The sequence below is a fragment of the Euprymna scolopes genome, chromosome 37 (genome assembly GCF_053919585.1).
Source record: "Euprymna scolopes isolate OS-2025 chromosome 37, ASM5391958v1, whole genome shotgun sequence".
Lineage (NCBI taxonomy): Eukaryota > Metazoa > Mollusca > Cephalopoda > Sepiida > Sepiolidae > Euprymna > Euprymna scolopes.
The window spans coordinates 8,467,614-8,494,247 of record NC_136518.1 but is presented as its reverse complement, the minus strand read 5'-3'; the positions used below and the strand labels follow the sequence as shown (position 1 = coordinate 8,494,247).

Here is a 26,634-nt window from a genome sequence, read left to right as displayed (position 1 = left end):
ACATAGATAATGAAAAATTAATGACATAGATAACGAAAAATTATTGACATAGATAATGAAAAATTATTGACATAGATAACGAAAAATTAATGACATAGATAACGAAAAATTAATGACATAGATAATGAAAAATTAATGACATAGATAACGAAAAATTAATGACATAGATAACGAAAAATTAATGACATAGATAATGAAAAATTAATGACATAGATAATGAAAAATTAATGACATAGATAACGAAAAATTATTGACATAGATAACGAAAAATTAATGACATAGATAATGAAAAATTAATGACATAGATAGTGAAAAATTAATGACATAGATAACGAAAAATTAATGACATAGATAACGAAAAATTAATGACATAGATAATGAAAAATTAATAACATAGATAGTGAAAAATTAATGACATAGATAACGAAAAATTAATGAAATAGATAACGAAAAATTAATGACATAGATAACGAAAAATTAATGACATAGATAATTAAAAATTAATGACATAGATAACGAAAAATTAATGACATAGATAACGAAAAATTAATGACATAGATAACGAAAAATTAATGACATAGATAACGAAAAATTAATGACATAGATAACGAAAAATTAATGACATAGATAACGAAAAATTTATGACATAGATAACGAAAAATTAATGACATAATGAAAAATTAATGACATAGATAATGAAAAATTAATGACATAATGAAAAATTAATTACATAGATAACGAAAAATTAATGACATAATGAAAAATTAATGACATAGATAATGAAAAATTAATGACATAATGAAAAATTAATGACGTAATGAAAAATTAATGACATAGATAATGAAAAATTAATGACATAGATAATTAAAAATTAATGACATAGATAATTAAAAATTAATGACATAGATAATTAAAAATTAATGACATAGATAACGAAAAATTAATGACATAGATAATGAAAAATTAATGACATAATGAAAAATTAATGACATAATGAAAAATTAATGACATAATGAAAAATTAATGACATAGATAATGAAAAATTAATGACATAGATAATGAAAAATTAATGACATAGATAATGAAAACTTAACGGATACTTTCGTGCACATAAACAACGTCACAATATGTGGAAGAAATCAAAAAGAGCATGACCACAATCTTCAAAGATTCTATGATGTAGCGAAAAGACATGAAACCGAATGAAACCTAGAACGTCATTTCGGCTACCTCTATCACTCTACTTGGATACACTATACAAAACAACAAAGTTTCTCCTGACTACCAAAGACTGTGATCTCTACTCAAAATGCTACCCCCTCGAAATCTCGCACCCCAAACCCAGTAGTCGGAATGTTTTCATACTATAGCAAATTTATTCAAAACTTCTCCAACAAGATACTATTGTTCAACTACAAAAAAAATTTCCACTGCCTCACCCTGTCTTAAACTCTTTTCGAACATTGAAGAATAACTTAAAAAATGCTACCTTAATAATGGTTGACCTTGATAAAGAATTTGAAGTGGAGACAGATGCAAATAATTACTGCATAGCTGTTACACTAGGTGTATCAGAAAGCGGCCATTAAAAATGATGATAAGAACTTTAATAATTCAACTTACTATCTTTTGAAGCTTATAACTACTTGAAAAATTTAATTCAATGTCGAATTTTGTTTAATTAAAGGGGCAAAGACAAAAAATGTTAAAATAACAGATTTAATAGCAAATTATGCAATATTTTTTTTTAAATCGGTTTTCTTTAAAAAAGATTTAAAGAAAATCAACGTATTTGGACTTGCTTCGATAAATATATGTATATATAAATGCCAAAAAATCACTTACCTATAAAAAATACTATTAAATGGGTAGTTCCATTCTTCATTGTTAAGAATTTATCCATATTTATATTTTAAATTCCATGTATTTTTTTTAAATAAAAGGATTTTTTAAAGCGAGGGTCGTAAAAAATCGCAATTTCACAACGTGTTTGCGCAATAAGCTTAAAGGGTGCTCCTGCTACTTGGAATTTATCAAATATGGATTCGTCAAAAGGACATAATTAATATCTCTTTTATTGCGTGCTGTTAACCAAAATTAGTATTTTTGGTCCTTCGTGGCTAAACACACACACACACATACACACACACGCACACACTTGCAAGTTTTTCTCCCAAAACAAAAAATCCAGAAAAATTTTGATAGATTTTTAAAGTTTAAAAATTGAAATATATTAAACTCGTAAAATTCAACTGATTTTATTACGTAAAAAAAATGGCTGCCTGAACGCATGCAGGCACTTTGTAAACACTGTTTTTTTTTTTTAAATAAAAAATAATATTTCTATCACTTTTTAAACAATTTAAATAGTTTAGTTTGGAAGTATATTCCATAAAGAAAATAAACAACCCACTTTAAAAAGAGAAATTACGAATTTTTTATATTTTATTCGCAGTTTCTGTTAGGGGTGTCAAAAATTCCCCCAAAATTCTGATACACATACTGTTACATTAAACCAACAAGGTCGACCTGTTGCATTCTTTTCATCGACACTGAAAGTATCCTGTACTTCTACAAAGCCACCATTCGCCCATGTATAGAGTATTGTTGTCATATTTGGGCTGGTGCATCTGCTACTTGTCTCGCTCCTGGATAGAATCCAAAAGAGAGTCACCAACCTAATAGTTCCCGAACTGTCATCTAAGCTTCAGCCCCTGTCCCATCGACGAAATGTTGCATCCCTCTGCCTGTTTTACAAGTATTTTAATTGTGGATGCTCTGACGAACTACAAGCCCTTGTGATCCCTCGACGAAAATACCCCGACAAACCCGACAAGCAGCGAAGTCCCACCCCTACACAGTCGAGATCCCTAGATGTAAGAAAGCCTTTTACTCTAACAGCTTCTTTCCCCAGAACTGCTAGACTTTGGAATTCCCTTCCGGGTTCCTGCTTCCCCAACTGTACTGACATGCAGAAGTTCAAGTGTAATGTGAACCGACATCTTGCTGCTAAACTCCCTACAAAGTACCCCTGCAAGTTAGGCCCCTGATAGTAGCCCCCTACATCAAAGTGGCACTGTGCCTTGCTTGGGGTGAAAATGTAATAAAATATAACACTGAATCCGAATGGAATCAAACATCACGCGGTCGAAAAGGAAGCGGCCGCGATTGTTGAAACACTTTGACAGTGGCGTTACTTTCTACTCAGCAGATATTTCAAAGTCATTACTAGGGCTAGGACAACAGGATATTCTTTACATTGTGTTGACTCTCGAGTGTGTATCCGTTGATATCTTATGCGCTTTTATATAGAGTGTCGGATATATACTCGAGAGTCAAAACAATGAAAAGAATATGCTGTTGTCATAGCCCTAATTATTACGGACCAAAAGAGCATCAGTTTTCCGTTAGACAACACTAGAAAATCTAAAATTAAAAATGAAAAAATATGTTGTTGGCGCATTGAACTGTTTTTTTTGTTGTTGTTTTGTTTTTTGTACATGAAGGTCACCACTTATCAAGGCGCAGAAGCCACCCGGGGATAAGGGTTATTTTGTGTACAGTAATCAATAGGATAGTGTTTCAGTATTCATTAGTATTGGTCCAGTTCAAATTCAATCTATTAGACAACTATGCATAGATCGTGGTTAAGAAAAGTTGCAGTTGAGGTGCGCGCATAAATCTGTCTTGTTCTGAACGAAGGTTTTGCGAAATATCTGGCGTTCAATTGCGTGACATATAATCATAGCCTTAAACGCAGCTTACACAAAACCAGTTAGCCACACACACACACACACACACACACACACACACACACACACACACACACACACACACACACACACACAGTGTCACGTGCGTGCATGCCGTCATTCGTTTCTTTTATTCTCGACTTTGATTGACCGATTGTTTTTGTGCCACGATTTGATCCGCCCACATTTTAAAAAAATAAAAAAAAACGATTACAGAAATTAAAAAATAAATAAATAAATAAATAAAAAGCGAGATGAAACAGCGCGACGCATTCGCCCACTCCCCGCTCACCCACAGGATTAGATACCTGGGGATTCGATTTTGAAACGTCACTCTCGGGCACTTAACGACACCGACTTAAACAACGTCACTCACGAGGAAACAGAACAACCAAAGATCAGGTAAACTAGCAGGCCCCGCGTCACGGCGTTGCCCGTAGTTGCTTAAAAAGAAAGCTAATTAAAAAAATATCAAGTTTCTTTTTTTATTATTTTGAACTAGCGGGGGTACCCGGCGTTGCCCGAGTGTGGAGAGGTATGTGTGTGTGTGGGGGGGGGGGTTAAACTAGCTGTAGGAAGTCCGGGTGAAGAGAAGTGTTAAAAAAAGTGGTAGTAGGCAGGCAGGCTCGAACCTTTCACGTGAAGCGGAAAACAAAGTGAAAAAATCTGATGTCTTACCAATGCTCCATGATGCAACCGGAAGTTGAAATTAAGTGAAGTCAATCCAACCGATACGATGACTTGCGGAAATGGCTCGCAAGAAATCGACCTCTCCTTTAACAAAACTGCCCAGTTTAGGGTGAAGGAATTAATGTTTTGGGCCAATTTTTCGATATTTGTTGTCCGAGACGGCGAGCTTCCAAATTATATCGATCTTGTCAGGATCCGTCGCCTCTGTCGAAAGTTTTTGTGAGACATACATACATACATACATACATACATACATACATTTAAACAGACAGGTGAGATTTACATAATAGAAGATGAATCTATACTTCAGATTAATTTATCTGTGTTTACATGTACGTATAAACATCCCAAAATGTAATTCTTGACTTTATAACTTTTTTGGAAAAAATTAAGAAAAACAATTCTGCACCGGAACGGATTCGCCAATCTGAAGCTGTTGTTTGTTTCTGTCTACCGATCACGAAATCTAGTGCTTCTCGCAAAGTATAGGGAGATGATCTCTTATCGTATGACCATATAACATTTCGGCTGGTGATAATCAGAGGTCCTGGTGGGGCGTGTTCCTATACGTCACCATCGCCTGTACTGCCTGATCGTAATGTAGGTGGTCATAGCCATCAATGCTGTCCATGAGTATTTTTTTGGCTGTTTTAACAGCCAGTTCAGCTTGCCCATTACTTTGGGGATAATGTGTGGATGATATGCGTCTCTTTACGCCCCAGTCTCCTAGGAACGACTTATACTCCAATGAGTTGAATGGTGACCCTCCATCAGATGATATCTCCTACAGTACACCATACATGCAAAACCAAGCCCTCATACTGCAGCAGCCTTCCCTCATAGTAGCGGGACAACTTCAATCCAGCATGTGTACCGGTCTGCATATATCATGTAACTCTTGCCATGAATATCCAGTGACAGTCTTTTGGAATAGAAATTCTAGGTTTGAGGGTGACATTAGTCGTTCTCTCTGTTTCATTTTTGACATTGTGCCCTTGTTTGTCAGATACTAGCATCTAGACCGGTTCAAAATAATCTTTGTCTAGTGTTAACTAACATCCCATTCACCCTTGATGGGCGGAGTGCAGTGCCTCTAGTACTTCAGCTCCATGCAAGATATGGTATACTGCTACTTTCACCAAACGGCAGCTAAGGGTGTCGTGTTGTATTACTCGTTGACTCTGTTGTCAACCTCTCTGGTTTTTGACACACTTTTCGTAAGTGTTCAGCAATCCCGTAATTATGGCATCGGAGTTCCCTCGCCGGACAGTTCATTTATCCTTTTAGCCTGTTGAGGTATGACGTCCTCCCACACCCTTCGTACGATTTATTTTGAGGGGTTCTAGGTTCCTCCCTCTCTCGGACCTATTTGAGCCAAACATCAAATGCTCATTTAGGCTGCTTTGCAAGTTGGAATCTACGGAATTTCTGTTCCACTGTTGTCAAAACATTAGCTTCGGCCAACAAGTTACACTGGTATTCTGTATTTGCAAGTCCAGCCACGAGTTGGCCAGTCACGCTGTCCTCCAAATAGTTTTTTTTATTTTTTTATTTTTACATTTCCACCCCAAACAAGGCACAGTGCCACTTTGATGTAGGGGGCTACTATCAATGACATAATATACAGGGGTACTACGTGGGGAGTTGGGCAGCAAGATTTCGGTTCACGTTACACTCGAACTTCTGCATGTCAGTACAGTTGGGGAAGCAGGAACCCGGAAGGGAATTCCAAAGTCTAGCGATTTGGTTGGCAGCTCTTGTTAGAACACTGCACAGTAAAAATTACAAAATCTCGCTTGCAATCGAAGCTTTGCTAAAAGCCGTGTGGGACCCTCCCTTCTTGTAGTCTCGTATTGTGGAATCTATGTCTCTGCATCTCTTGATGTAGACCTTTCACCGCAATGAGCCGTATATGCCATAGATTGGTTGTTTTTGTTTTACGGCATATCAACCCTTTTCAGGTTATTTAATGCCGAATCCAAAGATTTTGAAGAAAAATTTTAATAGAATATATTTGTTGTTTTCACGTCGGTTTCTATTTAACCCATAATTGGGACCCTAACAGGTACTGCCACTCCGGATCAGAGTGGACCTGGGAGCAATGGAAATTAAAGAGTGGCTCTGCACTCCCCAAAGCCCACAAGCTAGGGCCTCACCACTGGATATAGTTCAAGGTCATATCGAGGATCTCTGTATTTTGTGTACAGAAAGTTATTTGATGAAACAAGTCATTGGTACTGTCTAGTCTCATCGAACAACTTTCTGTACACAAAATATAAAATATAAATACGCTCTTATATTTCGGATTTTCCTTTTAATTGAGCACTCTGCTGGATTTCTTTTTCCAAAAGAAAAAACTAATCATATATATATATATATATATATATATAAAATACGTATACCTCGTTCGAGCAAGCTGTTCCTAATTTGTTGCTTAGTTCCACGGGGTTGGTTGAACCGCATATTTGTGTTCATGTGTCAATGAATAATGCCTAGTCCCTGTCGGTGTAACCATCCTCAATCGCAGGTCTGTCCGTTTTTTTAGTGTAGAGTTGGTTTGAAGCATTTTCCTTGTCGGCACGAAGCTCATAGTTTTCTTTCTGTAAATTTATCAACTGCTGAACGTAATGTTCGCCATTGTATCGTTCTAATTTCAATAAAAATAAATCCTGAAGAAATGAATACTGTTCGTAGCGCCATTTAAAGTGAACTTAAAAGTCTACCAAGTCTGAGACTAGCGCTGAATTTATAACACCGCATGATGACCGGTGTCCCACTTTTTCATCGGTCGTCCCCATTCTCTACATACCTAAACAAAAAATTTATAGCTCTGGCAGACCTTAACCAACACGCCAAAATTATTGGCGAAACAATTAAAAACATACACTAAAAAATAAAACCCATCCTCGCATGACAGCAGAAGTGATTAAGGATCTCTTTATTGACATAATTATCAAGAAAAACATCCTAAAAAGGTATAAAAGTGTAAACTCTGATATTCGACCATCCTAAGGATGAACTAAGGCTTGCCTTTTTTCTGTTGTTTTTGGCCTTCGAGCTGGGATCAAAGTGTAGTATCTATTCTGCAGATACTGCACTTAAGATAATTTGTACCAGTCAATGGAGGGGAAACCCTCTATACTGGGACAATTATTATTTTTGGTAACCAGAGTGCCCCCTTTTTGCCTACTTTTAGGGGAGCTGGTTTTTACCTCACATTAAAAACGGCCTTGTGCCTAATTTGCTCAGTGGGGGAGCAAATAAATACCATCTGTTCCGGCAGATACTGCAAGCAAAGACCATATGTGGGGGCAACTCCACATATAAGACCTTGGTCAATGTAGGGGCAACCCTCCATACCAATTGTCACTATCCAGCTCCCCTACTCCCCGGGGAGTTGGTCCCCATTTCCCCTTCACTCCTCACTTTAAAAATCGGCCTTGTGCCTAATTTGCTCGGTGGGGGAGCAAATAAATACCATCTGTTCCGGCAGATACTGCAAAGCTATGACTAGCAAAGACCAGCTATGACTAACAAAGACCATATGTGGGGGTAACCCCACATATCTGACCTTGGTCACTGAAGGGGCAACCCTTCATACCAACAGTTTCTAATCCAGCTCCCACTTCCCACCTCTCGGGAGCTGGACCCCCCCCCCCTTTCCCTCCCCCCATCTCCACATTAAAAAACGGCCTCCTGCCTAATTTGCTCAGTGGGGAAGCAAATAAATATCCAAAGTGTAGTATCTGTTCTGCAGATACTGCACTTAAGATAATTTGTACCAGTCAATGGAGAGGAAACCCTCTATACTGGGACAATTATTATTTTTGGTAACCAGAGTGCCCCCTTTTTGCCTACTTTTAGGGGAGCTGGTTTTTATCCCACATTAAAACGGCCTTGTGCCTAATTTGCTTTGGTGGGGAAGCAAATAAATATAACTAATTTATTGGAACTATTAAGAATAACCCTTTTCCTTAAAATAAACTGTAAACGTTCCACCGTCCCAATTTTCTCATCTTTCCCCACGTACAATTCCTATTGCCACCAAATCACGCCATCACACCATGGCTGACAATAAATTCATAACAGAGGCGACTGCTGGAATGTTGGGAGAAGGCATGATAGAGCCCTCTTTGTTTCCTTGGCGAGCTCAAGTCCTGTTGATCTCTAATGAAAATCACAAAAAAAAAATGGTCGTCGACTACAGTGATGCCATAAATAGATTTACAAAACTGGATGCTCATCCTATGTGTTGCATCAATAAAATGATTGACGACAAAGTCTGCCCATCACCAAATACCGATAACACCGCATAACAACCGGTGTTCCACTTTTTTCCGACCCGTCTCATCAGTCGTTTCTATTCTCTGCAGGCGGTTGGAGCTTAGTTGACAAAGTGGGACCTATTAAATTGAAACTCTTTTTTGGAGCCTATCCAAGAGGGAGGGGCTAGTGGGAGATGCATCAGCCCAGATGTAGGTGTATCAGAATTTTTTAGGAATTTTTGACACCCCTAACACGAAACTGCAAATAAAATATAAAAAACTCGTAATTTCTCTTTTAAAGGTGGGTTGTTTATTTTCTTTATGGATTATACTTCCAAAATAAACTATTAAAGTTGTATAAAAAGTAATAGAAATATTTTTAAAAAAATAGTAATGAAATTAATTGAATGTTACGAGTTCAGTGTTTTTCAATTTTTAAACTTTAAAAATCTATCAAAATTTTTCTATTGATTCTATTTTTACGATATTTTCAAGGTCAATGTGAAATGTTATGCTCTTTCCAATAAACTGAATATAATATTTTAGACAAACGTTTTTTTTTTTAAAATTCACGCCTCCCCCCCATTTTCAAATGTCTATTAAAAAGTAAATAATTCATGTACCAAAGTTTTATATATCACAAATTAAAGATAAAAGATCAATAAATAATATATTCAAATTTAAAACAAAAAAGTAGTGTTTTTTAGAAATTTACCTGTAAAGTCCGAAGTTTAAAACTTAAAAAAAAAAAAAAACCCACGTTGTTTGTTTTTGTGGGGTTTTTTTGTTTTTTTTTTTAATAAAACCTTGGTTCTTGCTCCTTTAATTGAAAAAAAAAATTAGGGCTTGAATGACATTTTTCGAGGAGTTATAAGCTTCGAAAGATGGCGAGTGGAATTATTCAACAGTTTTCACGAAATTTCTGACACTGCTAGCCCAAATGGGTATGATTTCATTGTGTACCATTATCGGTTTCTTTTTATTCTATTTATACAGTTCTGTGGAAGCACCATGTTGAAAGAAAGAGTCTACGCTTGGTATCCACAAGTCGATGTACCCGAATTCACGAGAGCAAAACAGAATTCTCATGGTGATTATTTATCTATCTACTTACTAAAGCTGATTATAAGCACTCTTTATCCGATGACCTTGTGCTAGGGTTGATCTAGTATCAAAATGTAAACATAACTTCCAACTCTATAATCTAGTATAAAATATAATTTCTTTAATCGATTGAGCACTCTGAGATTTTTTTTTTTTCTAACAAGACCCAACAAAACAAAACAAAAATGGTGGGGGAAAAAATATAACAAATAAATGTTACCAAAGGCATGTAATGTATTTATGTATTAATTTGGAAATCCTCATGATCCATCTTCTAAAAATGACTTAATTTTTCTTACAATCACGTAATTAGGTAAAATTATTTTAAATACGCGTTGTACATTACCCGTCCTAGGAAAGGAATTTTTTTTTCATACATGTGCTGTAAATTTCCTGTCTTAGGGAAGGTAAATTATTTAATACATATATTGTGTAATACCCGTCCTATGGTAGGTAAAATATTCTTTTGCTTGAAATAGCAAATGATACATAGACATAAAAAAATTCCTCTATCCTAGGAATAACATGCATGTTCAAAATCAACTTCATTTTTCTCATTGTTTCATAAGGTCCCGAGCAACACCGGGTGGCCCAACAACTAGCCAAATTTATTTATTCTCAATCCTTTTGCTATGTTTTTCACCTTTCAACTTCTATCCTCGGCCTTAATAATTAATGCCCCATCAGTAAACATCAGAAAATGACAACAAATGACTATTTATTTAACTTTCATTCTTTTTTTTTAATGGAATTCGCTCCAGACAATGCATGAAGCCACATAACATAAGGAGTTTACAAAATTAAGTATTACTTCTACGTCAAAAACTATCCAGCTATAAACAATTTCATAGATAGATTCCAACCCAGAAAGCATCAATTCTTCCCCCTTTGTCAGAAACATCGTTGGTGAAAGCTGAGGACTAAAAGACAAAATAAACGAAGCAAGAATTACGAAATTACCGAGTGTGAACCCAAGATCTACTTGCTTGATTGAAACGGAATGAAATGGCGAGGGTCATTGACACGTTTACACATGAGGACTTCCATGGGGCCTTCCAGATTTTGTTGCAACGGTACAAAAAGTGCATTGCAGCCGGAGGAGATTACTTTGAAGGGGATTAGTGTTTCATATCTGTACTACCAATAAAAGTGCCCATGAAAGCTTTGCATGCATTTTCAAATATGGCCGACTTAATTTTCTCCCCAAATCTCTAAAAGCATCAAACATTTGTCGATAGGCTTTTAATCAGAGTTGTCAGCTGCATCATAAGGAGGCCTTCTAATAGGATCGTTATTTTCAATCAAACTATTCAATGCATTGGTCATTGGTGGTTCGCTGATCAATTAATACGCAAATGACCATCGCTTGTTTTCATTGCTGCGTCCGGGGATGATTAGTTTCTGTCGTGGGTGGAAAAGGGGTTAATCCCGGATTAAATATTGAGACACTAATTGACTTTGAACAGATTCTTAAAAAGAAATTGATTAGATTTAATAATTACAGTGTAACCCGGATATAAGATACTTCTTATATCAGGGTTACATTTATCAAAATATCATAAGGCAACCCATCCAGGCAAGTTAGATACCGAAATGGAGCTTATGACCCAGTGGATGTTTTAGTGATATTTATATCCATGTTTGGTGTATGGAAATGCAATAAAATGCAAAAAAAAAAATGACGATTTACTAAACAACGTTTTATTTACTGGATATTTTTCCGGTATTCACCGGAAGTTATTATCTCCCTTAGTAAGTTCGATTTACTGTGTGTGTGTCGCGGTTTATCTCAGCCTACAGGCAACCCACCCAGGCAAGTTAGGTACTGAAATTAAGCTTATGACCCAGCGGATGTTTTAGTGATATTTGTATTCATGTTTGGTGTATAGAAATGCAAAAAAAAAATAAATAAAAAATAACGATTTATTAAACAACATTTTATTTACTGGATATTTTTCCAGTACAAAGACCCAAGTTTGTATAAAGGAAATAACTCCAGTGAAAAGGGAATTATCTAATTTGTTTTGTCATTTTAATAGGATGAATTAATTTACTGCAGGTAAATTAATATTTTGGCACAATCAAGTCGATACACCGGTTCTTGTCACATCACCAAAGTTAAGCAATGATGAGCCTGGCCGGTATCAAGTAGGTGACCATTGGAGACTGCTAGGCACTGTATGTACTGCGCTGAGTTGCAGAAATTTCTAGGTTGGTATCTGAGGGGCGTGAACAACATCCAAGGTACCTTAAACATCCCCAATCCCCAACCATGAAAATCTTAAAGACCTAAAAGTAATAAAACAAAACTGCAGTAATAAGTACAAACAAATAATCAAACGAACATTGTCCTTCAAAATGCAAGAAACCTCAGAATTCCAGTTAATTTAAAATTTATTTCCATTAATGTTCAATTATATTCAGTGTCAACAGGAAATAATATACTCAAAATTGATTCAGAAATTTCCTCATATCACTAATTAACTCAAGAGAATGATGTACACAATTTTATTAAGATTCGCCCCATACCAATTTTCAGTTATCCTTGCGTTATTGTTATTTCAGTTTAAGGTCAGCATAAAGTTTTTATTGACCCTAATGAGATTAATTTCAGTGAAACTTTTTTTAAAATACTAAATTATTAATAAGATATATTTCCAACTCTACATCTCATAATGTACATAAAAACTTTAGCTTAAATTGTCACACTAAATTTTGTATGGATTTGAAATAGTTTAGAATATACCTCATTCTATGGATACAAATTTGTATAATCTCTTGCTTTTCATTAAGCAAATTCTCTTTTGATGTTACTATATGCAAGGATTGCAAATTACCTAAGTTATTTTAACTCTAGTTAGGTATATACTTATTAGCTTTACACAGTACTGACCATTTTAATTCACAGTGAATTCTATTTTAACTAATTTAATTTAACTAATTCTCTAACATATTTAGCTACAGAAATAGCGGGTTTATCAGATTCAGCATTTATTTCAATTTTGTAAGAGCAAAAGTGGTTTCTATATCTATCCTTAAACATAGTGCTTGCAGACCCGACATTCGCAATACTTATGCTAGATTTATATACTACATTTGTAGTTGAACAGTTTAATGGACATTTATTCTTATTTTTACAATTACAGTTATTTTCAATTACATTATTATATCAATAGTTCTATGCCCATAATGTGTACGGCATGCACTTTATATTTTAGTGTTATTATATCCTATTATATTATACATATAGAAATCACATACTCAGCCTTCTACTCTAATAGTTTCTTCCCTAGAACTGCTAAGCTATGAAATTCCCTTCTGGATTCCTGCTTCCCTAATTGTACTGACCCGCAGAAGTTCAAGTGTAATGTTTACAGACATCTTGCTGCTCAAATTCCTACATAGTATCTCTGCAAATTATTTGCCTGATAGTAACCCCTTATATCAAAGTGGTGCTGTGCTTTGTTTGGAGTGAAAATGTAATAAAAAAAAAAAAAAGATTTATTTTCATGAAGAATATCTGCAGCTTTTTCTCACCATTCATCCAAACTCTTAAGGTTGGAATTAACAAAAACAAAGAAGACACCACCATCCGATATAGCCTACCTATTGATTCAGGATTTACTTTATGCAAATCCTTCAGTATATGATGTTCAACCAAACCAATAACTGTAATTGCTGACACTAGGGTACCCATAGTAATATCAAAATTATTGTATCTATTCTTCCTAGTCCATAGCTTATGATTATCTACAATTAATGCTCTCCTAGGAAGCTTAATTATATAAATTTTTTCAGCTAAAAAAAAACGACCCTGGTGTCTAACTCTGTCCCGTGGGGAGGCATAGTAAATAGGTATATCAGTCTCAACCCTAGCCTTGTTAAGAACCTTATCCCACAAGGAAAGAGATATAGATGAGTAATACACACACACACACATATATATATATATATATATATATATATATATATATATATATATATATATATATATATTAAATCCCCAAAACAGTATTTCATGGTAAACAACTAATGATCTCTTAAAAAATAAATTATTACTGGTACTATAGTGAGCAAGTTGATGCAGTGATTGCAGGTGATTGAATGACTTACTGACTAAATGGTTTTCTAACGAATGATAAAAAATAATTTTTTTTTGTATAGTTTTAAAGGTTAAACACTTCCAAGAATATATATATATATATATATATATATATAGCGTCAGTATAAGATTTACTCAAGGATAATTATTTTTATTGTTTCAGAAATCGATTTATTGTATCATGCAACCAACCACAGATACCTGAAAAAGGAACGTCCACAAGACAACGAAGTTCCACCAATTGGCTTCCGGATCAATCGGAAGTCAGTAATAGAAGAAGAGAAAGAGTTATCTCCCGCTGGATTTCTGAGACGATGTAAAAGTGCGCCTCTCGGACTGCAAGCTTATGAAGAGGCTTCTCCACAAGACTATGTAGACCCCAAACTTGAAACTAAACAGGTTTCCGCAGTTCCGAACGAAGAACAACCAGTGAACTCCCACTTCCAATCTACCAACGCACACACCGTCGTAGTAAACTCAGAGTGTAGCACCACACCAAAGCAAACCCCGGTCAGCTCTCAATCCCCATCGCCTCGCAGCTATTCGGCAGCGGGTAACTTTGATCCCAAATCACTGCCCAAGGCTCGACCCTTCTCAGCATCTTTTGCGATGAGGAAGAAGTCTGAAACAGAACAATGTAATCGTAGGATCTCATCATCTCGAGCCATCCGCCCTGCTAACGCATCCACCACTGAAATAGCCCCAGGCACTGATAAGGCAAAGCACACATCTTCGTTGAACTACCGATGGCCTTGCAAGCACCCGACAGTCCCTAACTTTGGTCCAAATTCTTTCCTAAAGGTTCGACCCTTCTCAGCATCTTTTATGACAAGAAAAAAGACAGAAAGAGGACAGTGTTTCCATAAGGTCTCATCAGCTGAAAACAATCGCCAGATTGAGATTGAACCCCCCACGAATATTGTTGTAACTCGCCCTGTCCTCACAGACCGTAACGGTGACCACCACACATGTTTAATTTCAAGATCGTCCCCGAAGTCGCCAGCCCAGTCACAGAATTCTAGCAACAGCGACCTCGTCGGACAACGGAATAGTTTAACAAAAATACTTGCAAGTTACCCCTATAGGCAGAGGACAGCATCAGCGGACGGACATTCAAGGGGGTTTAAGCAAAATGTCGACATTAACACAACGACAAAAATAAGCAGTAGCAAGCCGAAAATTTTAGAATCATCAAATCAACAGACACCCACTCAAGACGAAACTCGAATAACTGAGGCCCAAAATCCCCCGAGTCGACAGCAGAATGGTAACGGGCTTCAAGATGAAAACCAAGTTCTCCATAGTACTGGCGACGATAAGGGAAACAGAGTAAATAACCGTGCGAGAAATGCTTGGAATAAAAGTTCACGAACACCGGAAGTGAACGCCAGAGCGCCGGAAGTTAATGATGGCAAAAGCGCATACACAAAACGAGCAGCTATCAACGAAACGGCCATTAAGGAAGCTAAGGAATACAACAGAAACGATTACAATAAAGATCTACGAATAAATGGATGGCGAATGGAAATTCACGGAAATAAATTTGGTTTAAAGTAAGTTAATTTAACATGATGATAATGTATAAAATTATTTAACACGTCTACATTGCATGAATAGGCGTTTCACACGCCCACATTGCATCAATAGATATTTCATACGTCTACATTGCATGAATAGATGTTCCACACGCTTACATTACATGAATAGGCGTTTCATACGTCTACGTTGCATGAATAGATATTTCATACGTCTATATGGCACAAAAAGTATTAAATACGTTTACGTTGCACAAAAGTATTTAATATGTCTACGTTTAAAAAGTATTTAATACGTCTACATTGCATAAAAAGCACGTGATATGTTTATCTTGTCATAAAAAGCATTGATACGTTTACATAGCATGAATAGATATTTAATACGTGTATATTACACAAAAGCTATTTAGTATGTTTATACTGCATAAAAAGCATTTAATACGTTTACCTTGTCATAAAAAAGCATTGATACGTCTCCATTGCATAAAAGAATTTCAATATCTAGAACTGTTGTGAAAGTACTTTAATAAATTTGATTGCACAAACGTTACATAAAATAAATTAATACGTCTACGTTGCATAAAATAAATTAATACGTCTACGTTGCATAAAATAAATTAATACGTCTATATTGCATTAAATAACCTTACTATTCAGGCTCCTTCAGTCTTTGACAGACTATGGATGCCCACGAAGGGGTGCCTTCGCGTGAAATTTGTGTGGCAGGAGGTGCGAACCACACCTCTCCTAAGTCGACACTGTTAAATACCAGTGGCAAGTGAAGTGTATGTTCAGGACGACTGGAAACAAATGCCGAGATAAGCGGAGAGCATATACAGCGCTTAGAATTCCCAAATAGTCATGCATCTGGTATTAACCAGGCTCAACGTTGCTTAACTTCGGTGATCTGACGAGAACCGGTGTGTCCACGCGATTATACTGTATAAATGACTACAACGAAGTACATAAAAGTAGTTTGGTCCTAATGCACTTATTGATCCGGGCTGAAATAATAACGTTATTATTTAAAAAGCCATTCTTAACATGGGGAGGGGAGGGTGTTTTGTACCTATTCTGTATTTAACCTTACAATTGAATAAAAAAAAATATAATAAAACTTTAATTAAACTTGGAAATACGATTTAAAAAATAGCGCGGATCAGTAAGTGTACTGGCAGTTTATTATATCCAAATTTTATAATGTACTTTTGAATTATTTAAACTACAAATACTTTGATTTGAATCCAAAATTATGAAAATATATTCAATTATCTTATTTCATTGCTGGAAACATAGCCCAGCTGCTTAAAACAAAAATATTTTAATCATAGAAATATTCACAAACAAATACAAAATCTTAATAAAACTCCAGCAACGCCGAATCTGAACAGCTAGTACGGTTGAATGATAATTTTACTTGGTAAGAACGCTGTTTTACGGTTGTTATAAAAATGGAACGGAAATTTAAATTTGGTTCCGCTTTAATCTGTTTATTTCAACTTACCCCAGGTCCTGGATATAACCTTAAACTATATCCGATTGTGAGGCCTTAGCTTGCGGGCTTTGGGGAGTATGAACCCACCCTTTAATTGCCATTGCTCCCAGGTCCACTCTGACCCAGAGTGGTAGTACCTGTTAGGGTCCTAACTATGGGTTAAATAGAAACTGACTTGAAAAAACATTCTATTAAACTCTTCGAAATCACTGGATTTGGAATAAAATAACTCAAAAAGGTTGATATGCCGTAAAACAAAAACAACCATCAACTTCCCCCAAGTAATCGAAAACATTTTATAATCTTACTTTTTATATATATTTTTATAAATATATATATGTATATTTATTATATATACATATTAAACATATTTAGTATATATTTTTATAAATATATACATATGTAAATTTATTTATTATATATATATATAGGTTACACACTATATATATATATATATATATATATATATATATTATACATACATATTAAACATATTTAATATATATTTATTATATATAGGTATATTTATTTTTTATAAATATATGTATATTTATTATATATATGTATATATGTTATATGTGTATATTTATTATATATGCATGCATATTAAATATATTTATTCTCTATATATATGTATATTTATTTTTTATAAATATATATATATGTATATTTATTATATATATATATATATGTTATATATACATGTTATATATATATATGTATATTATATATACATACATATTAAACATATATATTTATTATATATATATGTATATATTTTTTTTTTTAAAATATATATATATGTTTTTTTATAAATATATATATATGTTTTTTTATAAATATATATACATATTTTTATAAATATATATACATATTTTTATAAATATATATATATATATTTATAAATATATATATATATATATTTATAAATATATATATATATATATTTATAAATATATATATTTATAAATATATATATATATATTTATAAATATATATATATATATTTATAAATATATATATTATAAATATATATATATATTTATAAATATATATATTATAAATATATATATATATTTATAAATATATATATTATAAATATATATATATATTTATAAATATATATATTATAAATATATATATATATATTTATAAATATATATATTATAAATATATATATATATATTTATAAATATATATATATATATTTATAAATATATATATTATAAATATATATATATATATTTATAAATATATATATTATAAATATATATATATATATTTATAAATATATATATTATAAATATATATATATATATTTATAAATATATATATTATAAATATATATATTATAAATATATATATTATAAATATATATATTATAAATATATATATTATAAATATATATATATATTTATAAATATATATATTATAAATATATATATATATTTATAAATATATATATTATAAATATATATATATTTATAAATATATATATTATAAATATATATATATATTTATAAATATATATATTATAAATATATATATATATATTTATAAATATATATATTATAAATATATATATATATTTTTTTTTTATAAATATATATATATATATATTTTATTTTTTATAAATATATATATATATTTTTTTTTTATAAATATATATATATATTTATTTTTTATAAATATATATATATTTATTTTTTATAAATATATATATATATATTTATTTTTTATAAATATATATATATATTTATTTTTTATAAATATATATATATTTATTTTTTTATAAATATATATATATTTATTTTTTTATAAATATATATATATTTATTTTTTTATAAATATATATATATATTTTTTTTTTATAAATATATATATATTTTTTTTTTTATAAATATATATATATTTTTTTTTTTATAAATATATATATATTTATTTTTTTATAAATATATATTTATTTATTTTTTTATAAATATATATTTATTTATTTTTTTATAAATATATATTTATTTATTTTTTTATAAATATATATTTATATATATATATATATATATATATTTATAAATATATATTTATATATATATTTTTATAAATATATATTTATATATATATTTTTATGAATAAACATATATATATATTTTTTTATAAATAAGCATATATATATATATTTTTATAAATAAACATATATATATATTTTTTATAAATAAACATATATATATATATTTTTATAAATAAACACATATATATATATATTTTTATAAATAAACATATATATATATATTTTTTTATAAATAAACATATATATATATTTATATATATGAAAAAACAAAATTTAAAAAGAAAACGAAAGAATTTTTTTTACAAAATTTTATTTATAAAAACGAAATAATTTTATTTTTAAACGAAAAAAAAGTTAATGTGGTATTTTTTTGTTGTATTTTTTTTTTGTTTTTTTTACATAAGTTGAACTCACCGAAGTTGAACTCACCGTTTGCATTGGAATTGTCGACGAATAGGTTTTCGTGTACGCTTACAACGAATAAACACCCCAAAACTCCTCATGCTAGAAACGGCTTTCGGAATACGGAATAGACCCCCCCAACCTCTCCATGTTAAGAACGGATTTCGGAATAGACTCCTTCAACTTTGTCAGCATACCCCAAAACCTTGAAAAATTGGCATGTCGAATGTGAACGGCGAGTAGGACGTGAATCGGAACAAAATTTACGTTCCATTTTTAAAACAACCGTGAAACAAAGCGTTCTCCGCAAGTTTTACCTTTTACTTTTTATCATTCCCACGTAAGCACCCACTTGACTGATTAATTAAAAATCCCTTTAACTCAACATGAGATATTGTTCGACCATCTTTGCATCCATCGATTTCGTTCACTCTAACAGCTATTTGTTCTTTCAGGAAAACCCCGGTGCGCCTCCCTTATTGGGTGCCGATGGCCGTGCCGAATGTTCCCGAACAATCGCCTGTTTTCCATCCAATCACCTCCAACACTTTGTTCTACAACACGATCCCCAAACGCGCCAGAGAGATGACGATTTCGAAAAACTGGCACTCTGAGACCGGATACGAACAACGATTGGCCAATACGAACCGGAAAAGGCAGGACTACCATTACCGGAACTGGTCATTCGCTTATTAAGAAACTTTTATTACAGTTCGCGTCATCAGTGGTAATCACAGCCGTATTCACGTGACGTCACGTTTCACGCGTTTTTGTGGATTTTATCTTTATGTACAGAGTGTCCAAAAAGTCACTGAAGAGTTTTGAACTTAATTAGATTTTTTATTTTTGGTGATATCCTTCTGTAATTTTAACACAATCTGTCTAAGACATTCTGAAATTGTTTTTAAAAGAAATATGGAATTCAGACAATCTTTATGAAAAAGAAGGTTTTAAATGTTGCCCATTTTCAGCTTCGCATATTTGTGCTCTTTCAAAAACATTATTTATGACACATTGCAGAATCTCTGGACTGCGATTTAACTCCTTTATTTAGTTCCTGATGTTTTCCTTCAATTCTTGCAGGGTTTGGGGTTTGACGTTTCCAGGTCTGCCAGCTCGCGGAACAAAATAAGAGAGTTAAATCGCGAATCCAGAGATTCTGTAATCTGTCATGAAAAATGTTTTGGAAAGAGCACAAATATACGAAGCTGAAAATGGGCAACATTTAAAAAAGATTATTTTCCATAAATAAAGATTGTATGAATTTTGCATTTTTAAAAAAAAATTCCTAATATCTTAGATTTTGTTAAAATTGCAGGAAGATATCCAAAATAAATAATCTATTTAAGTTCAAAACCCTTCATGAACTTTTTGGGCACCCTGTACTTGTAAACATAATGGTTTTCTTTACTTTTGAAGAGCGATAATGCAATGAAACGGCATTGGAGTATTAACGTAAACATACGAGCTTCTCCCCCCAACTGGAAGAGGCAGAGCTATAATTACCGGAACTGTTCATTCGCCATTTTTTTTTTCTCAAAGGGGGAAAGAAAAACCATACTCGTTACTGCAGTTTTATAGTATCACCGCTGATCAGAATTTATATACAACTAGCTTGAAACGTCCGGCATCAATCGCAAAGCGAAGCTAAAAGGATTTAAAAGTGACGTCACATTTATCCAACCCATTTTGGCATAAGGATAAGAGTGTTCGCATTATGAGGTGAGGATCAAGAGTAAGTGGAGCGATCCCGGAGAAGTAAAGGGTGACATGATAAAAGTGTCGCCAAAAAGAAAACAACACTACAGCTTTATTTTAAAATTTTTATTGAAAAAAATCGATATAGGTAACTGGATTATGTATCTATTCAATGTAGCCACCTTCAGCCTCAATCACCGCCTCAATACAGGTCTGGGACTGGGAGCATACCTTTTCCACAAGTGCTAGTGGGAGCTCGGTGAATACTTGGCAAATCGCGGCGATCAGGTTTGCTTTGGTGTTGTAGGAGGTCATGTTGGTGATGTTCTCAACGTACATGACCAAACGAAGGAATCCAGCAGTTCACTAGGGGGGAGGAGTGGACCAGTGAGAGAACAGGATAAAGTCATAGCACTCCTTCTGAAGCTAAGCGTGGGTCTCTTTGGACTTGTGGGCCGGCACTGAGTCCTGCTGTCACATCCAGGATCTGCCAGCGGCCACCTGATTGCACAAGGGTATAACCACACTCTTCAGCACATCCAGGTACACTTTGGTGTTGGATTTCAAGCCAACTTGGAAGATGTGAGGTGGCATGATGTGGCCCTCACTTGAAACCACACCAAAAACCATAACCGTGGCTGGAAACTTTTTTTGCATTACTCTGAGCACGTTCCTGTTATTTGTAGCAATCCAGCGATGCATTTTGAGGGTGCTGGCAATGGTCCTGTTTTCATAACTTGGATCAGTAGAGAGCATGGGTTGTACAGTGGCACATCTCCGACCTCGCTCGTTGAACATTGTGTCACTTTTAGACATGATAGAAGGCTTCTATCGTTCTTGGGATTTGTACATACTGGCCAACTAGTAGATAGTCTGAAAAAAAAAAAAAAAAAAAAAAAAAGAAACAAAGCAAAAGAAAACAGGTTTTTATCAAACAGAAATGGAATCCTGTCGTTTTTTCTACAGCGACAATTTTATCATTCCACTCTGCAAGAAAAGATCTTAAAGAAACAGAACAACAAAAAAAAAGAAAAAGAAAAAAAAATTCTCATCAAACGGAAATGGAATCATGTCATCTTTTCTAGTGCGACAATTTCATCGTTCCACTCTGTAGTTGCGCTCTACCCTCCATATTTTTGTAGTAAGTAGTTAATGAAAATAAGAGGTTGGCTTAGAGTCGCCCTCAACTATTGTTGGCCATTTTTTTTTATAAAGATGACGTCACGTTTCTGGATTTTTGAGATGAAGAACGGTTATTAATATTATTTGGATTCTTCAGATTACCGTTCTCATCTTGAGTGCTATTCCCACAACGTTTCGATTGATGTAACCTTCGACTTTCTTCAGGTGTATTTTGTTAAACTCAGTAATTTGCACAGAATTTCAAACAGAACTCTTTATTCACTTCACGGGGTAGCATGCTCTCGTTCCATCAGCCATGACTGGATAGATGTCCTAAGTAATTTGCAATGCGAAATAACGTCACCGGTAAAGAAAAAGACAATGAAAAGGAGAAAGATCATGTTAGAGACATTGATGATGTTCGAGAGCACGTTAGAGATGTGGGTGACGTCACAGCTGTAACGAGAAGTCATGCAGGAGGAAATAAATGCCGTTGTTACAATGGGAAAAAGCGAGTTGAAGTTCTTTCCTATTCTTTGTCTACTTTGCGACTGAGACTCCAACACGTTAGGTAATGTTACATTTGTAAAAAAAGCCCTGCCAAAAAAATATTTAAAAAAATAAAAATAAATAAATCAATACTCTCGCCACAAAAGAGAATAATAAAAAAGGAGATATGAGGATTGTAATTAGTCTTCACGCGAACGAGTAGGACACAAAATGTTTTAAATAATAATAGAATAACAAAGACTTTCGCTGGCGAGGACTACTATTAAGTGTAACCAGTTATACAGTCCTTTTGAAATTTTCATCTCTATTTTTCTCGTTATGTACTGAATATTTGTTAATGAAACCTATATGAAATATGTTCCTTATTAAATTTTAAAGATTTTCTATTCTGAAAGAAGTTTAAAAAAATTTAATCTAAAAAAGTTATTTTAAAGTTTTTGTTAAAATAAATTCAGATTTTCTCATTATTCAGACCTGTATTACAAAGAGGGGGTTGCAAAAAATGAGTTGTGTTGTGAGGAGAAATACAAACTGAAATAGAGAAAAGGAGAGTTTTAAAATATAACCTTAAAAAGATAAGATACAAGTTAGAAAAGTATTTCATCCAAGGCATGAAAATTGTTAAACAAAATGTTTTTACTATAGGGTTTAAAAATAAAGGTACAAGATTCAATTTGAAATTTATTTATCTTCAAAGTGCACTTTTATAAATTTTACAAAGTAAGGTATAAAAATTTAATTTAAATCGAATCAAAAAATTACTTTGGATTTATTTGATGTAATGTACATTTTGTTGCAATTTAAAAACATTATCTTTCATCTAGCAATTGATGATATAGATATAAAATTTTCAATGATTTTTTTAAAGTGCAACAGAATGTACATTACCTAAAATAAATCCAAAGTAATTTTTTGATTCAATTTAAATTAAATTTTTATACCTTACTTTGTAAAATGTATAAAAGTGCACTTTGAAAATAAATAAATTTCAAATTGAATCTTGTACCTTTATTTTTAAAGCCTATAGTAAAAACATTTTGTTTAACAATTTTCATGCCTTGGATGAAATACTTTTCTAACTTGTAAAAGTATTGCTAAAGAAATTGGATTCCATTCACGTCGTTCAGTACTTGTCTAAAACGAATGTTTCTTTTATGTCCTTGCTGCCACAACAAATAGTTATCCATGATTCTGCAAAGAGTTCCACAGCGGGCTTTATTCTGTACTAGCATGGGTGCCCGGCGTAGCCCGAGTGTTTGGAGGTATGTGTTGAGCAAAAAAAAAAAAAAAAAAGTAGTAGTTTCGAAAATATCGGCGAAAAAAGCGACCCCTCCCTGTTGAAAAGTGGCCAGTTAAGGGTGAAGAAATTAATGTTTTTAGCCAATTTTTCGGTATTTGTCGTCTGAAGGGTCGAGCTTCAAAATGATACTGGTATTGTTAAAATCCATCGCCTCTGTCCAAAGTTTTAGGCAGACATGCAAACATACATACATACATAGATTTATATATTGGTAGCTCAAATTTTCGACCCAAACCGATTAAGAAGCTTGCCATATCTCAAATTTCAAATGTTTAGACCAGAAATTGCCTGAGTAGAGACTACAGACGTCACATTTTTTTTTTAACTTTGACCCCTATTATGACCCCTTAACATTTGTTTTGGGGCTCAAATCAAGTTATTAAGTTAGATCCATGTCCAAGGAACCTATAGCTAAAATTTCAATTGTTTATACCCAAAATTGGCGGAGGAGTTTGGTAGAGTTCTCAAATGGCAAATCGTTGAACTTTAACCAGCAAAATTTCTGGCCGAAAACGGATTACAAAGATTTTCCCAAATCTCAATACCCTGTATATCAAATTTCCAATCTGTAGACTGAAAATTGACAGAGTTATTTTGTAGGGAAATGTATAGACAGACAGACACTCTCACTTTTCTAGATATATAGATTTTGTACAGTTTTATTCTAGCACTAACAGGTCGCCTGCCGTTGCCCGGTCGTAAAATATTCATAAATATTATATTTAATTCACACAGAAACTGAGACATGTGCATGCGACTATTTTTTTTTTTTTTCTAAACCGTTCACTTCTTGTGAGTAAAAAAGAGAAAAAGTACTCGAGTTGAGATCGAAACCTAAACCTAGAGATAGTAAGTACGATAACCATTAGACTAGCGTGACACGTCTTTTAAAAGGTCTTTTCAAACTACTTATTCTTAACATTATCTGTAATGTGAACTATGCGTGCATGCGCATTGGTGAAGCAGTTCGAAAACTCATCAAATCCAGTTTTTACCCCTTAGCGGCCTTATTTTCCGAATAAAAAATAATTAAAAAGTTTTCCAGATGTCTGAATATCCTTTAAACCAAATTTCAAGTCTATAGATCAAAAACTTCGTTGAGTATGTAGGTTGAAAAGTGTCCTTACACACGCACACATTCTCACTTTTAAAAGATATATAAATCAGAGGTTTCATTGCCACTGAATTTAAGCAGCAGTGTTATAAATTGATCCGAAATTGAACAAATATTAACAACCCATATACTCCTTACAAATTAAATTACAACTTTCGAGTACTTATACAAAATACGGGCCGAGGTGAAATAATTGGGTTATTTAGAAACCCCATACTTAACATAGGGAGCGCTGGTTTTATAAAAAAAAAAAAAAAAAAAAAAAAAAAGCTATTCTGTAGTTTCATCTCTATAATATAATAAACAACAGATACCATAAAAATTGAATGTAACCTAGAAATAAACAAAATTAGTCTGAAAAAAAAACAAAAAAAAACTGACTCCAACTAAGTGTTCTAATTATAATAATGATAAACAATTGTTTTTTTAGTAACAAAATCTGTTTTGTTTTTTTTTCTGCCAGGACACAAACTGACAAGCTTGGTGTGCTAAATTCAAATTTCGTTTGTTTCACAGAAACACTTTCATTTAGAAATGTTGGCAACCTTCACAGTCTTTCTAGAAAGAATGCTATCTAGAAAGATATCGAGGGATCTAACGCCCACAATACAAAATGAATGGATGAAGCCTAACCTATATATATAGAAAAGTGAAATTGTCTGTGTACATTTCCCTGTTAATTTTCAGTCTACAGACCAGAGATTTATATATAAGGGATATTGAGATTTTGGAAAAATCTTTTTAATCGGTTTTCAGCCAGAAATTTGACTGTCAAGGGAATTTGATCTTTGAAAACTCTATCAAACTCCTCCACCAATTTTGGGTGCAAACACTTAAAATTTTAGATATAGGTTACTTGGACATGGATCAAACTTTTTAATTCGATTTGAGCCCAAAACAATAAATATTAAGGAGTCAAAATTAGGGTAAAAGTTAACAAATTTGACCCCTGCAGTCTCTACAAAATTACTCAGCCAATTTTTGGTCTAAACAGTTGAAATTTTTACATAGAGGGTATTCAGACATGCAGCAAGCTTTTTAATCAGTTTTTTGGGCGAAAATTTAGCTGTCAAAAGGTCAAAGTTGAAAGAGTTAACCATTGAAACTATCAAACACCTCCGCCTATTTTGGGTCTAAACACTTGAAATTTTAGATGTAGGTTACCTGGACATGAGTCAAACTTTTAAATATATATATATATATATATATATATATATATATGCACATAATATTATGAACAGTACATGGTGGCCGAGCAAAGCTGGGCTGAACTGTTAGTATATCTATAAAAGTGAAATTGTCTGTGTGTGTACATTTCCCTACCAAACTATTCTGTCAATTTTCAGTCTACAGACTCGAGATTCGACATAAGGCGTATTGAGATTTGAAAAAATCTTTTTAATCCGTTTTCGGCCAGAAATTTGGCTGTCAAAGGGTCAAAGTTCAATGATTTGACCTTTGAAAACTCTACCAAAATCCC

General features: G+C 32.9%; 1 protein-coding gene and 1 long non-coding RNA gene across 4 annotated transcripts in view; one reads left to right on the top strand and one right to left on the bottom strand.

Annotated features, from left to right (window-relative positions):
• Positions 1–22,028, top strand: part of LOC145261071 (uncharacterized) — a 38,470-nt gene extending 16,442 nt beyond the window's left edge. For all 3 annotated transcript variants that reach the window (XM_080119242.1, XM_080119241.1, XM_080119240.1), the window contains exons 2-4: positions 9,704–9,797; positions 14,077–15,466; positions 19,866–22,028. In XM_080119242.1, coding sequence (XP_079975368.1) covers positions 9,719–9,797; positions 14,077–15,466; positions 19,866–20,106 — 1,710 coding nt within the window. In that variant the 5' untranslated portion in view covers positions 9,704–9,718 and the 3' untranslated portion in view covers positions 20,107–22,028. The remainder of the gene's footprint in view (positions 1–9,703; positions 9,798–14,076; positions 15,467–19,865) is intronic.
• Positions 1–26,634, bottom strand: part of LOC145261072 (uncharacterized) — a 111,563-nt gene that overhangs the window by 72,594 nt on the left and 12,335 nt on the right. The window lies entirely within an intron of this gene.